Genomic DNA, 18,289 nt, shown 5'->3' on the forward strand with positions numbered 1-18,289 from the left:
GTTGGTTGCCTGGCTTTTTCTAAGTTTGAAAGGCAAGAAATTCTCACTCAGAATGGTAAAACAAATAAAAGAATGCCAGGCATTTAAAGACCTGCAGTTCAAAACAAGTAAAGATGAGCAGGCTTGTGATCATACTGTTAAGCCATCAAAATATAACCTTAGTTTTGACTCTTCCTCCATTACCACTCTCATCTTCTCATATTGCTGATTGGAGACCTGCTGTTATAGGAAAGAAGATGACCTTTCCTGTTACATCCTTTCCATTCTCAATGGTATTAATCTGTAGCTTATTACTATACAGTCTCTACTTCTTACTAGAAGAGGGAAAGGTAAAGTCCGATGATCACTTTAGATCGTTAGGGAGGATCAGTTCACACCTGGGACTACAGGCAGAATTAGCGATGACATGAGCTGGATGAAAACCACCAGCCAGTAACTAAACTCCAAATCTAAATAACTGTTAGACAACATAAGAACATTCAAGGACCAAGCAAGCTGCTGTTTCTAGCTTACTAGCAAAATCTGAATGCATTTAATATACGGTGTGACTCTGTGTGGTTTACATATTGGATTTTGCAACTGTGTTATGTTTCTGTTTATAATTATCTGGTACAATAAGCAAAAAGAAACAATTGTTATCAGTGAACTTTAAAACTATTTTGAAGACTAATTATTAAACTGTTGGCAGAAGGAAGAAACAGATTTACGACTACTGACAATCTGGAAATTTTCACGTCATTGGGCATTCCAAGGACAAGGAGGAAAAGAAGATAATATCCCTGCTTTCAAGTATAATAAGCAAAATAATGAATTCATACTCTAAGCCAAAGAGAAAACCAGCCCCCAGAAGAAAGAAATGTGATATAACCAATTAAAGAAAGTATGCTAATATTACCTTAATTTGGAAGAGGAATAATGAGTGAGTAAGGAGACGTTCTATGAAGAGATGGTTAGGCTTTTATAAAAGAAAAAAGTAAGTAGCTAAGAAGACGTCAGCCCCCTCTTTCTTCCCTCCTCTCTACCCTGGGCTGTTTCATAGTTGTTGGCGTATGAGTGAAAAAGCTGTTCGTTTCTCTGCGGCACAGGAAGATTTTAGGATTTAAATAATAAACATTTAACTGTAAGTGAAAGCAACTTGCAGACGTTCTTAGCAAATGTTCTTCTAATAGCATGGGCATGTTCATGGCGGTTTAACATAAGTGTTCGAATTAATACACTTTTAGAAACCACAGCTCTGAGCTTTTTAACTTCTAAACCTGTTCTTCCTGAAACTGTAAAATGCTAATAAAAATGTTTACTCTAGTTTAATCCTCAATCTGTCCACTTTTACAAAATTTGTTGTCCTGTTTGCACTGAGACTTTACTGTCATTATTTAAGCCTACTTTATCTATGTCTGCAGGCAGTTATTCAGCGCTCCTCACTCTGGCATCCAAGTACATGAACTTCCCCAGGCCTCTGTTACATAAATGAACTTTAGAAGTTTAAATAACAGAAAAATGCTGTGTTTAAAGCATTTTAGAGTGCGCTGATAAGCAGTTTTTATTAAAGAAAATACTGAGCCTGATAGAGCTAATTAGGTTTCCCTCTCTGAGTTGCAATTTATACACATAAAGTAAATGACCATTTGTTTTTAAGCAAGTTAACTAGCAATTACAAGGCTTTCCAGGAAGCTGTGTGAAAGCATTCCATCAGCTGAACTTTAGACCTTCCTTTCTTGCTACTTGCTTGCAAAATGAAAAATTAGGATTGCCTGTTAATTTCCTGATTGACTTTTTCCAGAACTGACTCATATTACTGTGTTTCGTCATGGGTCCTGGAATTCTGACCAGCAACAAAATGAGAAGAAGATGCCCTGGAAGCAGTTCCCCTACAATTCGAGGCACAAACCCACTAATCTTAGTAGCAGTGCCCAGTCTATGGGAAACCACATTCCTTTTGAAGAACACAAACCAAACCAAAATAAAGTGAAAGATTCAGCCATAAGCACTTTAACCATGAAATACATTAGTCATGTAATTTTCCAGTAAAATTAATCTGGTTGTAACCAACATTTTTATGCTCAAGTATTTGTATTGGTTTATTCTCAAGGTCCTTTTGGTCATGTCTCTCAGATCCCTACTCTGCACCGAAGTCTTTCTTTGTACAGCAGGCTTGTCTCCAAAGCCATGGTGGCCATGAGTATAGTACAGATTGGCTACAGTATTAAGCTGGACTCAGTGCCACATTTTCACAACATGCAAAAATCTGGTTTTGAATTTTTCTCTTCTTAAATTAAGACCAGCATTTATTCATCACTCATAAGAACACACTAGCTAGGATGAAACAAACATAGAAGACAGTTTTGCAAAACACTGTGCCATTAAAGTGGAAAGGGTTGGTCTCTACAGGAACTGGAAGTAACTAACTACATGTCGACCAGATGAAATTCAAGGGTCCTTACACTGACCTGTAATCAGTGTGTGCCCGGATAGCTAAGAGCAAAGCCACTCTTCCATGTATGTCATCTGCTTACAGTCTTATTAATTTAATTCATTTTACTTGGTACTGTTTATTAACTCTGTATATTTCAGCAATTACAGGATCATCTCTAGTATGTTTATAAAATACAATATATGATCTGTTTTCCTTATTCAGATGCCAAAATATTTCCTGTGCTTTCATTCCGTTTTGCTGAAATAGGCTGATCTAAAACAAATCTGCCCCAAGCCTATGCTAAAGCGCCTCCCAAATGCCTTCTCTTCAAAGATAATGACCTCTATTAGAGGAGAAAGGAAAATAATCACAGCGTAATGCTTTCTGTAATTTCCATACCATTTACCATTCCAAGGCTGAAGATGGCATTTACCAAGGAGCCTCCTTTCCTGAAGTGATCTGTCATGTGCTCCAGCCAATTTGCTTCTAAGCTGTTGACAGTCTGCCCATTCCTGGAGATCCTCATAGGGATAGTCACTGTATAATACTGGCTGCATCTCTGTAGGGTTTTAGGCTTGTTGAAAAGAGCGAAGATCTCTGTTTCTACCAAAAAGAAAAAAATGGAGTAATGCAACAACTCGTATCATAATATTTGAGCTAAAACAATGTATAACCCACAGTTTGCCCTTGCCTGATTACACTGTGTAACTGCAAAAAATACTTTGGGATGTGGTTAACTCCTTAATACATTTCTGCAGTGTCTAACACGCTAGGGTCCCAAAACCCAATATGGTATTCTGACTGCTGTTACAATAATTGTTAATAATAATGGATTCACTGTTGATAACAGAACATTTAAAGACTAATGCACAACACCCCTACTGGAGTTACCAGTGTAAGCTGAGATAGGAAGACATGCTCCACAAACTGCTTTAAGTACTGTAGCAGTCAACAAATCACTAAAAATCAATGCACAGAGCACCTTATTTTTCTACTGAATTGTTAAAAGAGCTGTGACACTGAGGACAGTTCAAATATGAAATCTTACTGCAAATTTAGGAGGAAATGCATTCTGTAGCTCATGGCCATTAAGCTACAGCATTAAGTAACTTGGTTTTGATAATAGAATGGCATGGAACCGGCAAGCAGCAGTCTTATCTAAAGAAAATACAAAGAATCTTTGATGTAGCATAGAGACCATGCAAGCTGCTTTGTTGATTTTCTCTGTGTCTAAGTCAAGGTGAGACATAAACACATCTGCAAATGAATTTTGAAAGTGAAATTGTGAAGGGTCTTACAAATAAGAACATTTTCTAGAGTCTGCTCCACATCTTCTCCAGGATATTGTAGGAGCAGTTGATGCAGACTTACCATCACAAAAAAGTCATTGCTGACAGCAAAGCTCATCTTTCACAGCCTTAAATTGGAAGCAAGTTGAAGTGCAGGTACAACCTTCAAATTCTCAGGAGGGTACAACTATCAATAAAATTACCCTTTTTTTTTTACATTAGATTTTACTTATTAAATGACATGGAAATGAATGGTAACATTTCTATCGATTTCCAAACCAGGAATTCTCCCCAAATTAATATTAAAAGTAAAGACACAATATTAAATTGTTTCATTCAAGAAGCTCCTCTTGTTTCCAAGGTATTATATTCTAACCTCAAGGATTAAAGAAAGAGATGTCAAGAGAAATGTTAAGATGGCTCTCTAACAAACGACCCTGAGCAAGTAGTGTGTAAGTTGAAAAAGATACTAGAAGGGAGATGCTCAGAGTCAGGCTGGCAGCACTTGAAGCAGAGAGCAAGAAGCTCGGAATATAACCAAACATGAAAAAGAGACCAATCTTAACTCAGAAGAGCATACACAGAAAACTTCTTTGATAATTTTGATTCTGACACCCAAAATGGAGTTATGTTGGAAATGGAGATGTTTCTGGTGTGTATTAAGACATTATACTAACAATAGAAAAAACACAGAACTGAAAATCCATAGGGAAATGATACTTTGTATTTTACACTGGGCTGTTGACAACATGCATTTAAGATGTGTGGGAGTCTATCAGTGGCTGACATGGTTTGTCATCATTACTAACTGTATACTACACCAGTCCTAACCACTGTTCAAGTAATGACTGACAACAGTTTTCACCAGCGAGCTTGACTGCTCAAGCATGGACGAAGACACCTTCAGCTTGGTTCTAGGTAACACAGTATTTCTGGACATACTATTGAAATATCTGTGAGTTGTTCGCAGGCAAATCATTCTCCAGACTACTTTGAACAGCCCTTTAATAAAAGGGAAAGTGTATGAGCACTACAAAATATTTAAAAACAAATGAAGAAGCATAAAAATAACAGTTGAATAGTATAAGAGTTAAAATAAAGAATAAGATTTCACAAACAGGAAGAAATATACTTTTTTTTTTTCCTGAAGTTTTATGTATGGAAGAAGGAGTTCAAAGACTGGTAACTTCCTATGGAATAAGTAGGCTGACAGGAAAAAAAAAACAAAACAAACCCAAAAAAACCAAACCAAAACCCCCCAAACCCCACACAAAACAACATCCAGTGCTTTCTATCTTTTTATGTTCCCAAGGAAGGATGGAGAACTGGTGCCAAAGACTGAAATACATTTTCCACGGGAGGAAAAGGGAGTGCTGTAATAACAAAAATTCATACAAGAGTAATAAGGAAATCAGCAATGTTGTACAGGCAAGAGATCCTACAGTAGGTGAGCTGTCACACAAAACTGCCTTCTCAGACTTGGAAAGTAATTGCGTAATTCACCAATTAAGAAAAGAATGAAGCCAAAAGGGACTCAGAGAAACAAAGAGAAATAAGGAAACTAAATGCATTTCTAAAATAACCTCTCTTATATGGCAAATTAGCAGCTGTAATAAAATCCCGGAGTGTTACAGACAGATAGAAGTTGAGAATACTGGAGATGATCAGCTTCACATTATGCATAAATATTAAGAACGTGGTTACTTGCAACAAAAGATTTTTTGTGTTCAGTATGGAGAAGAGCATCAAAAAGATTATTAACTTGGTAGGTTAACTCTCTCAAAGACAGTGTACATAAAAAGAGAAGTAAGTGGTCTGATTAGACTTGGAGATAAATAATTTAGAACTATAACACTAAGTGAGGCTTTATAATGCATAACATTTTAGTGTAAACCAGAACATATTATTAATTTGCCTTTTTACCCAACAAAAATTGAGGAAAGTATGGTGAAAGGTTACTAGAGTTGTGATCCAAATCTGATGAAAAAAGACAATCACACCATAATGCAACGGAAACCAAGACAATAGTCCAAAGAGGGTACAACACAAAGTCATTCTTGGTCCTATATAAAAAAAATCCCCAAAGGGGTTGGATTATTTGACTGAATCTATGTAAGACATAAAGAATACAGATAAATTAAAGTCAAGGACAGTACCAGCTGAAGAAATTCCATCTACATTCCTCTTACATAGATTTGTAGCTGGTAAGAGAAATGAGTGTACAGAGTTTTCTAGGATCTAAGCAAATCTAGGAAAGAAAAATATTTTGAGGTTTAAACTGGAAATGGGGCAAGAACTATTTACTTATGACTTCTCATTTTCTAAATTACTCTTGTCTACATCCTATTTTGAACTACAATTCCTGTTAATCAAGTAACCTCCATGCAACAAACACCTTAAAGAGGGTACTTTGAGACCTCAGCTGAGACTTTTGGGTTTTGATGGCATGACATTTAAAAGGGGAAGGCACACCTGAAGAGAAATATGTCAAAGAAATGAAAGAAAGAAAACCTGTATACGACGAATAAGCCTACCAAAAAATGAGAACTGCAAGACAAATTATTAGGAGCAGCATTACAAAGAGGACCTTTGTTATGAATTAGCAAACATGAGCCATTACAAAAATAACTGCTGTTTTCCAGCAGTCACAATTCTTACTGTAGCACTGACCCCAGGCTGTCTGCAGGATACTAGGATACTTCAGAGTACAGATCACATACATTCCTGCTGTTCCTGATGTGGTTTAATTTCGGCTATCTGTTCACCTGCTACAAAGGGGCTAGCTGCGATAAGGTTTTGTGACTTATTCCTTCTCTTGCTGCAAAACCTTATCAGGCAGATTAGCAGGGCTTTTTATTCAAACAGACAAAAAGGATACAAAGATCAAAAGCTCTCAGGGTATCTCAACAAATACAGAAATAAACCAATTCAGCTGAACAGCAGATAAAAATAAGTCTTTACACTCAGGCATACAAACAGGCCATAACAAAGTGGCACTTGCTTATGTCACCTCTTTATGTGCCATGCGACTTATGCTCAGTCGTTGTGAGCTGTGTAACCATGCTGAAATCAGATTAAGGGGCTCATCTGGTTCACCTTTCCTTCGCTACTACAGCGGTAAGGTCGTCCCATCATCCCCACCCCCCAAATGAGCTGGGAACATAATGGGGGCAATTTTAACGTGGCTTTTATGTATGAGAGATCACTGCAATACTTACTGCCCGTAAGTGGTTTTAAGCATTGTGCTGGTGTTTCATTCTCTACAAGTCCATTTGGCTTGTCTGCTGCTTCTCTTACACTTGGGTTTGCATGTTGAAACTGTTCTTCATTTCCCTTTGCAGACCTGAGATTCACCTCTTCAGCAGCCTGTCCTTCACCCCTCCAGTCCTCCCCGGATGGGGCACATTGGTCAGCACTTTCCTCACTCAGTGCTGGCGTACTGCATCCATTAATGCCATCTATTTTCTCGCCATCAGGTGAAGCGTGATCCTCAGGGTAATTTGAAACATTTTTGTTATCTCTTGATTGCACAGAGTTGTTACTGGTGGGTGTCAAGGAGGCACTGACAAGACAGTTCTTTTGGGAATGGTACTGAGGTATAATTCCAACAAATTTCAAGCCTTGACTTGCAGCATCTTGAATCTACAAGTTGAAGAAGATTATATTTTTAACTGTCAAACCGTCTTAGCTAAATCGAAACACAGAAAATAACACCCTTCAAGGTGGCTAGCATGTCACTTGGCTACTTTTGCCCACTACCCTCAGAAACTGTCATGTTACATTTACATAAAAAGTTACATTTTATAGAAGCAGGATGAGAAGTTCCCTAAACAATTCAAAATAATGTGAAAGTGGAGAAAAGGAAAAAAAAAAAAAAGAGAGAAAATACCTACACATTTCTTCAGAAGGGACAAAGTGTGTTTGAAAAGTTTATTTATGATACACTATCAGAAGTGGTATTACTCGCAAAAAGTTTTAATATCAACCATAAGAAGTCTGGGACTTAATATTTCATCTTCTGCTGTGTTAGGTGTATGATTATGACATCTATGCAAGGAAAAAAGTTACTAATTCTTGCTGTTAAATGCACCATTATAACAACAGTTGTTGTTTGCCCTATTTTGGATTGAGATGCAAATGGTAAACATTCACAGAACAACTTCCTGAAAGCAAAGCTATTTTAATATATCACTTTTGGGAAGATACAGAACTCAGAACAGAAGAAGGTACTGTGAAATGAACTAGCAGAACTAAGCAGAAAAATGTAAACTAAGGGGTGCTACTATTAATCCTTCACACTTTAGGTAAAAGAGGAAAATGAAGGAATCCAATCACAAAAGATTCTAAGAAAAAAAAACAACTGGGCTAGTGGTAATGACAATTAGATAAAGTTGGAATTAACAAAGGAAAGTTTGAGGTGAAGCAAGAAGAAATCTCTTCTAGGCAGACTCAGCACTACAGGTGCACCATCCATTCGAGTCACTGGCCTTATACTCCTCAAACCTAGAAGAAGCTGCAGTGCAAGCCAGACTTCTGTGAAAACGTGCATCTGCTGATTCATTTATCAGAATCCCTCACCAAAAAGGAAAGGTTTCCATGTAAGGTATATTCTTCACATAACAAATGTAAACACACTTAAGGAAATGCCTTGAAAATGGAGAAATAATTCCACTTTCTCTGGATATCATGCCATTCCAGAGAGTTAAAGTGTTTTGATTATCCTCTGAAGCTCAATTTAGTAGAAACTTAAGTGACAGTTCAGAAACAGTTCAGGCTTTTTCTTTTTAACTTAGAAGGAAGGTCATTTCTCCATCTTCTCTACTCAGAATTATTTTTTTTTTATAATGAATCATCTACTTCCTGGCAACATGTTACTGTTCTGAACACACAAACCTACAGATGACACCTGATCAACAAGAACTTCCTCTTTCACCACTATTATATTTTCCATGTTAAATTAACTCTTGATTTTGTGATCACAGGAACTTAAACAGGGCTCTCCAGGAAACAAGGCAATGGGCTTCCCAGGTGTTTACCCTGGCAAACATGGGATGTTGACCTACCTAAAGCTCATTGCTAAAGAGGGCAATAACCTCCAAATAAAAACACTACTAGCAGTATCCTGATCAAATACCTGTCTACACAGGATGTTAGCATGTAACTAGCTTGCTCAGAAAGGCTGAAGTGAATGATAATGATAGACGCATTCATAATATGCTTAATGGTCCTGACTCCCTGTTGTAACTATGCAAATACCTTTTTTATACAGTCAGAGTTACAAATTCAGTCCATCTATTATCCCTGATCTATAGACATATCACTACATTTGTTTAGTAGGTTGCAGGGCAGCTAATTATAGAAATGTAACCAGTATACAACTGTTAAGAGTTTGAGGATAGTACATATGTAGCAATTTTATTGCTCCTGGTCAATAAAGACTGCTTGTCAATCTACAGCAGACTCTCCCACGCTGTGATTTGGATGAGAACAGCTTTCACAGCTATTGTAGCAATGTTTTACAATCTTGGCTCACTCAAAAAAAAAAAAAAAGTTTGTTCTAAGGAATACCTGATGCTGAGGTTTTTTTTCTGAGGCTCCTGTTCTCAGAATAGGAACAAGAGGAACAAAGGACTGAGTGATAGCTTAAACTGCATTAGCCTAATGGTTTAGCAGAAAGACTGGGAAAAGAGACTGTGTCTTCAAGGCCTTGCCCTTAAGGAAATCAGTATTATACAGAATACAGAAAAACCTATATTTCAAATTTTCCCAATTACATGAGGGGGAACCAAGCATCTCATTATTTTCAATAAAACCAATTTAGCAGGAAATGTTACATCAACAGGGCAATGTAAGCTGCAGAACAGCAAAGTGATGTATCAGCAGACATAAATAGTCTTTCCTTCCAACTTTCCACAAGACCATGGAGAGGCTAACTCTCATCATAAATAAAGTACAAAGCCTGAACATTTCCAAACTAAAAAATCAATTTGATTCTCCAGCATCCTGCTGAGAGTTAAAACAGTACCAAATTGTAGATGCCTTTACATCCAGACCAAATTATGCCATCCACTATACATTCACATTTCCTGTTTCCTGGATGTGAAATACTGCATATTTGAATATTAAAAAAAAACAAACAAAACAAAACAACAACAAAAAAAAAAAACCAAACCACCCCCCCCCCCCCCCCCCCCCCAACCCAGAAAACCAGAACCAAACCCTAAAACAAAACCCAGACTTAAACATGCCCAAACCTCAGTACCTGGACAGCTCATACCCCAGAGCTACACATGTCAGAAAGGCTGTTTCTACCAGCGACCTATGGGGTTTGAACCTTTTGAGGCATCCTGCACTGGCTCACACAGTTATGTCTATTCCACCCTTTTGGGAAAACATCTTAGCAGATGTAAGAAAGAGGGCAACCAACACATGGCACAAAGCAGGGGCAAAGCTGCACTGAATGGGAAGAACATGATGCTACTGTGACAGTGCAGGTAAGTACCATCAGTTGTCTTTATGCGGCAGTTTAGAAGACTAACCAAGGTCTTTGTCATACTACCTTGTATGACTAAATGAGAGGAAAAAGCATAAAAAGCAGACCAACTGCATCTTCATCACTCACCACACCAGAAAAAAAGCTGTATTAAAAATGCCCTTACGTTAGGTGAGCCACAGTAATTTAAATTGTTTTGCTGACCGTTTTTGTATTTTAAACATGCTATAGACTTGCTCTTTACATCCTGGGAAATTTTAACAGGGAAATTCCAACAAAATTAAAAAAAAATAATTCTTTGGTTCTTTCCCCAGATAGGAACAGAAACACTTTTACTGTCTGATTAAGTGCTGGCTGGATGATATTAACCACAAATACAAGAACAAGTCTCCATCGCAAAAGATGTTACTGTTCAACAACAGAAGCAGAACATAACTCATTTAACCCATTAAATCCCCAAGTGGGTACATCCAAATTTGTTTATAACCATCTTGCAACAAATTAGATTTATGCCAGTTTAAAAATAGAACCTGCTTTAAAAAGGGGTGAAATTTCAAGTGTACAGAGGGCTGAGGCACTTAAAGAATTTAATGTCATCTCTGTAATTTGCTTGATTAGAAACCTGGCATTTTCCTTGAGGGGGAAAAAAAGACAGATTTAGCCTTTGCTATCTGTGGAATAAATTTCAAATCTCCCACTGACTTTAGCAGGAATAGGAACAAGCACCAGGGCCAACCCCAATGTGACTATCTTAACTGAATTTTAGCTGGGGCACTTGTGTTAACATTCTTACCATTTGTGAAGTGTTAAGTGTTTATTTCAGAACTGAGTGACCCCTATTTTTATGCTGCATTTGCAAAAAAGGAACCTTCAGCAGCACAAAGCAGTGTCACTAAATATTATGTTGAGGTAGCAAATTTATGTTCCATCTTTTCAAACACTTCTGATTCAAGAGAAGGCTCCCTAATTAGAAAATGGCTGAGAGCCTAATTTACAGATCTGTAAAACCACACCTGGCAACAGTATGACTAAATGATGAAATCCTCTTTTCTGGAAACTTTTCTGGAAACTACCTGCTTTTAAACTATAGGCCTCCCAGCCATGAAAGAAGTGCAGAGATTCCAGGCTGAAGATTATTTTGAACAGACACATAGAGGTTTTCATTTCAAGTCTATTTAGAATAAAGACACTTGGCAACTTCATTGTATGGTTCACATATTGTTTGTGACTGTACATTTCTTGCTATATCATTAGCTCCATAATAATTTCCCATTCATAGTGAGCATGATGTTCTTACTTATAAATACAGAAGCTCAAGGATATAGATCCCATGCTGAACAGAACGATATACTTTTGTCAGCTTGGGCAACTACTTACAGGGTGATACTGTACATTTCTCCCATGGGACGGCACACAGCAAATCAAAACACTTCCCACAAGCTCAGGGTAGTATTCCACCCACATCAATAAACATGGGAAATAATGCAGAACAATTTAATAATGAGGATCTCTCCCTTGGATAGGAATTTTTAAACAAATGATTTAATAAAGTATAAGGGATTTCTTTTAACTCCTATACTCCAAGAACTGGACATTTTTTTGGGATGCATCTAGAAGAAAACCAGTTTTACCAGTTTATGTCACCAGGGCACTCTAGTTTATAGTAGTCCTAAATGCTCTCAAGGCTTACACTTCCTGATCACCTGGAAAAAAAAGACCTTCAAAACCTAGGTACCACGACTGAACCTTTCATCAATAGGTTTGCTGTATGGTTCATGATATTACAAGATACTGAAAGAATGTTTCAGCAACCCAGAAAGGACTGCTATTAAAATAAAACCAAATAACAGAAACAATTTACAAAGTGCACACATAGCCAAAATGTACTTTGAGAAAACATTCTCTAGGAGCAATGAACTGATTTTCTGAGTAGTCAGATGCATTTAGTTAGCTCTGCAGTGAACTAAGGGAAGAAAGACTGCTACTTAGTCTTACTGATGGCCAAACATATGGCCTTTGAAACAATAGCTGTTTAATTTGCTCAGAGCTATTTAAACCAAGCATGAACTGCCTTAGCCAATAAAAAAATGCTTGTCTGTCTGTGTGTTGTTTGGTTGTTGTTTTTATAAGAACAATGTTAGAGGCATTAGATCTCATAATGTGCACTAGAAACAAGATCACTGTATTTTTCTACCTTGTTTTTAGGATTCAAGCAAATCTCCTATGACATAGCACCAGGGATCTGCATGCAAAGAACATGATCTTGTGATTTGAGGAGAACACTATGTACTTGCACGCCAGGAGCTGGAACTGGAAAAGGATGTTCAGGACTGCAGTCATTAGTATTTAGTAGTACATGTTTCATCATAAATAACTGCACATCTTCCTTCTAGTTTGTTCATTTATGAAAACAGATGTTTAAAATTAAGACAGGCTTTTAGTTTGCCTCTGCTATTTTCTGTAGGTCTCACATGAGAAGAAAGGAACAGTCATCAAGAGTTACTGCTTATTTTAAAACCAACTAAGCTTAGCTAATGTTCCAAAGGAGAGGTTTAGTTCCTTCTGAACAACTCAAAACTTCTGCAACTTTGGCATTTTTGCATCTCTAATACTATGTTACAAAAAAGATAATTCTACTAATCAAACAGCAAAACAGCAACTGCAAAACATTTCTCTGTTGTTACTCTGACTCTGTTTCACTACTTGCAGATTTCCAGACCATACAACCTTTCTGACTAGGATGCTCTGTCATTTAAGCCTGTACTTCCCATGCATTTTTAACCTTTTCCAGTTTATACTTGGCAATTTGCATTTGAATTTGAGATAGACAGTTCATGTTCATATAAGTAGATATAAATGTAACTTTTAGAAAGTCAAATCCCAATCTGCATTCAGGCTCTCAAATTATCAAGTATTTTCACTATCAATTACATCAAAATAGGCCATCAGGGATGAAAGACTGGAGGGATGCCTTGAGAAATGCTACCATAATCCCAAACCACAGTGTCACCCTTTAAGCAGTGTTGGTGACAGTGTTTATCTTGGTACTTCCAATGAAACCTTGACCTCAATATTACTGTTTTGGAACTTTAGCTAAGACTCTTAGATTGAAGTTGACAGACTCAAGAGAAGATAACAGAGCTCAAAACCAAACCCAGAAGCTAAAAACTAGTTTCTTGAAGAAGCAGATGTATGCTACCTTTCTGTCTCTACAGTACACAGCCCATTCAACAGAACCATTGACTTGACATTTTAAGCTCTCTTTGCATTTGTGATAGAGCATAACTAGGCACTGAAAACGAAAAGAAAGAAAGCTTTGCAGTTGTATAGCATGCTCAATGGTAGTAATTTCTGCAAAAGGGAACTGAAAGCTACAAACAACAGGGAGAAATGTAGTAAAGCAAGTAGCTACTGCAACTTACTGCTATGCTGAATAAAACAGAAGATAGGCTCTTAAGACAGTGCTGCCAACAGCAAGCTATACGTCTCCTGCTACTGGAGCCAAGGCAGGGATCAGAGTAACAACTTCAAATTCCTCTTCAGCTTGTGTTAGCTGTACATTTATTCCTGAGAACAGTATCATTATACTAAACATGTAGTGCAGCATGGTGCAAGTGCATTTCTTCCTTTCAGCATATCTCACTAGATGACAGCTCTTGAAACCCCAATATCTCATCCTCTGTGGTCCTGAGTGCAATGATTCTTCTCAAATTATTAACTTATTTTGGCATCTGTTCCTTCACAGAGCTGGCAAAGGGTAGACATTGCTGGACACAGGCTACAAAGGTTCAGTGACTGCGGTACCTGCCCAAAAGCTAGGTAACATATATGCATCCTCCCACCCTTGCCTAAACTGTGAAAAGAAATCCTGAATTTACCCACATCATTTAGGATTTATTCCCTAAAAAGTGGTTTTGACCTAGGATAGACTGCTACGGAACAGCCAGCTATGCTCACTCAACCTAAATACAGGTGTAGAAACTGTTCCAAGCACTTGCTCTAGAGAACAAGCATTTTCAACATACAGACCATGTCTTGTGCGTGAATCTTGTGACAGAAACTCCTATGCTAATGTGTGAACATAAGCAAGGGGAAAATAAAGCTTTAGAGAGGTGAATGGCTGAGTGTTGTATCTAACAACTGTTTTAGCTGGATGAACACAATTCAGCATTCTTTGCAGAACACAAGAAAACGGTTATTTATTTGTGATCAACCAGCATTAACGTGATTCAAAACCGGGACACTGGTTTAGTCCATCTCTGTCCTAAGCAATGTAAACAAAAAAACCCCAAAATGTTCAGGAGAACAGGAATAGTTTAAAAATGAAGATTTCAGTCTCAAACTTACAGACTTTGCCTTTAATTTGCAAGGAACACTTTCTTTTATCTTTTATAACAACCCAAGTGTGTTTCTTTAAAATCACATTGTTTCATCAAGCCATCTGCTACTCGTAGCCAAAATTACAATTTGAACAATTTGCCCACATTTTATTTTAGTACTGTATAAAATATTATACTATTTATTGTTATTTTTAAAGAGATATTTTTCCCACCAGACAGAATTGGGATCATTAAAAACATCTACATACTTTATAATATCTATTTTTATTCTGGTCAAGAGGATGATTCTGAAAGCTGCTGGGGGCAAAGGATTAGAAAAGCACAACCAGGCTCCTGGGAGAGTCCTGAAAATAGTTTCGCAATGTTCGTGGAAGATATATATCAACACCACTCTTACAGGGCTTAGTCAAAAGAACACAAGTTGAAAGAAGCTTAACCAGGAACAGATGTTTCCCTTCACACCAGGCTATTTAAAATACAGTATATGCTATTTTTTGCCATCTCTTGTTATATATCCACTTACAAAATGTTAACAAAATACACTTTAATAAATATTATCACAGCAGGTCACAAACAGCCGAACCATTGATGTTGGTCTTAACTTCTGCTTCATGACCGTATCTACTTCTAAGATCCAAATACTTACAAATAAAACAGGTGCTCTGTTTGCAATGAAAACATGTAGAAAACAAAGCAGTCAGCTAAATGCTCTGCAATGGTTTTCATTACAATGTGCTAAAGAAATAAATGTTATACTGCTCTTTTGCAAAGACCCCGGAGAGTGAAGGTTTTCGGGTGGGATTTTTTGGGTTTGTTTTAAGGATAAAAATGATTTTAGAGGAGGTTGAGATCATGTGTAGATAAGTAATCCCAGGTAATAAACAGTACTTTGGAGGGGTCATTTTCTAGCCACAGAAGTAAATTTGAATTGCTTATTAATTTGAAGAATGATCCTCTCAGCAACATTAAAGACTCGATTTTCTCCCTCTTCTATCTTTTACTGCCACCTGCTCTGACTGTATACCCGGCAGGAAATTTCTGAATAGGCCAGCTAAAACTTATCTAAAATAATGTTTAGGATTACAATAACCACCTAAGGAACCCTGGCATCAACAGAGCAATCAGAGACTTCACAGAAGAGATCCTTGTAAGACTGTAGCAACAGTCAGGAGTCTAGTGCTCTTCAGAACACGTTAAGCTGCATCTCTTTGTTCCTTCTAAAAAAGAAATCGCAGGGCCAAGATTAAGAGTTGAAGAATAAAAAATGACGAACAAAAGGAGACAAGAATGTGAGAAATACTGGAACAGCTATATAAAAATGCAGTATTTTTCTTAGTGATTAGAAATAGAAGTAAAAGATACAAGATTAGCAATTTTCACATTCATTTTATCTAGAATATTTTAGACTTTTTTCTTCTCATTTGCTTGACAGACTATTACAGACACAATAATATAAAGTACATATTATTATGGACAAATTTGTCTTATGACACATTTTTTATCTTCCACATCTTTTTGCCATTTCATAGTTAGATGCTGAAGAGAGTTTTAAAACTCAGAAACTGAGAGCTCAAAATCATTTAACACTGCTTTCACACAATATATGGCTATATGAAGTCCTTTGTTTTGGTTATGTAAAACAAAAATGTTCATTCTGATGTGAGCGAATTTGTAGAAAGTAAACAAGTGCCAAGTCTGGGCTGAATCACTCCCTTGTCTATGAACACCCACAGAAAAGATTTAAAAAACTCCTGAGAATTCATATAGAGATTCAGTTTTTATCTTACAGGAGAAACAGAAATCCTCCTAAATATTCCAACTCTGCTTCTACCTAGCAACTTAAAAGAAGCACGAGAATTAACCTTTTGACAGCAGTACTAATATAAAAATTCTTCACTAATTACAGACATAACATTATCCTCCAGAAAATGATATGCATGAACTAAGATGGCAGTTACCTTGAGGATATCAAACCAGCTACAGATGAATAGAGGGAAAAAACAAGAACGTAGGAAAGCAAGTATCTCAGCAGTTTGATGAAAACATCAGTATGGAGAAACGTGCAGTGAGACTGACCTGTGGTTGTCTGGGGTGTGTAGCAGTTTCTTACCCATCCACTCACCGTGACTCCTGCCTGCCGCTCCTTTCAAAGGAGTGAGGGGAGATGAAGAGCAGAAGGATTGAACACGTTCAAGAATGTCTCACCTTTCAGAAGCGCACTAAGCAAGTTCAACTACAGTTTACACTTGTTGGTAGTAATGTGCATTAATTTTCAGTCCATAAACAAACACTTGAAACATACTAATTCTTTGTGCTAATTCTATTCCTGAGAACATTTTCATTTTTTAAGAGACATCCAGAAAAAATCCAGCAAATACCAGTTCATACTATATATTCCATAAAACTGGCATGAGGGATCAAATATAGTAGGTCCTTTCAGCAATATAGGATGTGGGCTTTTCATACCAGTGTTAGTGTTGTATAGCCTGCCTTTCAAAACAGTCCAATTCCCTGTGCAACTTGGCTTTGCACCAGGGAGAACTGCTGGTCACTGTTTCAGATGCCAACTCTAGAACATACATACATAGGTAGCAGTGTCCCTGGAAAGTGTTTTTTTGGCATATTCCTCCCAGGGGTCCCACTTGCTTAAGTCTAAGAGGTATCATCACTTCCTTGGCCTACCAATGCTATTACTAGAAAACAAAGGTTAACAAACTTACAGGCAAAGTCACTACTGCAGGAATCAAGATTATTTCTAGGGTACTTTGGACTACAGTTGTTCAGAGGATCACTTAAAGGAGCGACAAGCTACTGGCAGCTTTTGAGCTAGTGCTGGTGATAGCATCTGTATGCTCACTGAACTTCATCAAGACTATGAACAGCGGGAATAGTAATGAGCAGATCTGACAAACAATTTCATATGGCAGATTCCATCTAAAGATAAGTGTGACACAGGTGTTGCAAGATAACAGTCACGTTTCAAGCTGAACCGTTCCGCTTCTGAAAATGCAAAACCAATTATTCATCTGTATGGCCTTAGGTTTGTTGCAAGAAATTAGACTCAGTTCTGAGTCAAGTGAGGACACAGCAGCAGGGAGAGGTCCTTGTCTAGTCAAAATCACAGAAGGAAGATGCCTGCGTTTGAGCTCCAGTTAAGCTACAGCATTTTTAAACCATGTTTTCCCGTGCTTATCATACATCCCCAAGGGATGACATCCACAGGGGGAAGGAATATGAACTCTGCAATGGGTCAAACTGGAAAAAGAGTTAACATAAAAGAGTTTCCTTCTGACAGGGAACATTGTTAATAGACACTGACATTGTTAATAGACATTGTTAAGCAGGCAACCAAAGACATGCTTCCTAAATTTTAAAAAGTCAGAACTAGGAAGAAATAGCAGAGAAACCATCTTCTATTTCCTAACCTTTCACCAACACCACCAAGATATGAACACTGGCGTACAACCTTCTGCTGTTACAGTTCTTCTAGAGCATGTAACTCAGACTAATGTGGAAAAGAAAGGTCATGAGAAACACACTCAGCATTCGTATATGACTGCGTATCCAAAATAACTCTTTTCTTGGGATGTCAGCCTAGCTTCTTCTTCCCTTGTCTAAGCAGATGAAGAAAACAGGAACAGGATACACAGAAGAGAAACTAAGGAAGTAATTAAAGACAACCCCATTTTACAAGACAAGTCAAATTACTACAAAATATTGTACCTTAAAAGTAACATCTCTGATTTGCAACAAC

At 37.4% G+C, this 18,289-nt stretch overlaps 2 protein-coding genes across 3 annotated transcripts in view; one reads left to right on the plus strand and one right to left on the minus strand.

Moving 5' to 3' along the window:
* The window catches only part of GALNT15 (polypeptide N-acetylgalactosaminyltransferase 15), a 115,771-nt gene that overhangs the window by 91,768 nt on the left and 5,714 nt on the right, over positions 1–18,289 (plus strand). The window lies entirely within an intron of this gene.
* The window catches only part of RFTN1 (raftlin, lipid raft linker 1), a 98,623-nt gene that overhangs the window by 25,144 nt on the left and 55,190 nt on the right, over positions 1–18,289 (minus strand). For both annotated transcript variants that reach the window (XM_061464878.1, XM_061464877.1), the window contains 2 exons: positions 6,921–7,344; positions 2,813–3,016 (listed from right to left, as the gene is read on the minus strand). In XM_061464878.1, coding sequence (XP_061320862.1) covers positions 2,813–3,016; positions 6,921–7,344 — 628 coding nt within the window. The remainder of the gene's footprint in view (positions 1–2,812; positions 3,017–6,920; positions 7,345–18,289) is intronic.

Source organism: Pezoporus flaviventris, unplaced genomic scaffold, assembly GCF_033815535.1.
Source record: "Pezoporus flaviventris isolate CSIRO_AGI_PZ_B2104156 unplaced genomic scaffold, CSIRO_AGI_Pfla_v1 ptg000037l, whole genome shotgun sequence".
NCBI lineage: Eukaryota > Metazoa > Chordata > Aves > Psittaciformes > Psittacidae > Pezoporus > Pezoporus flaviventris.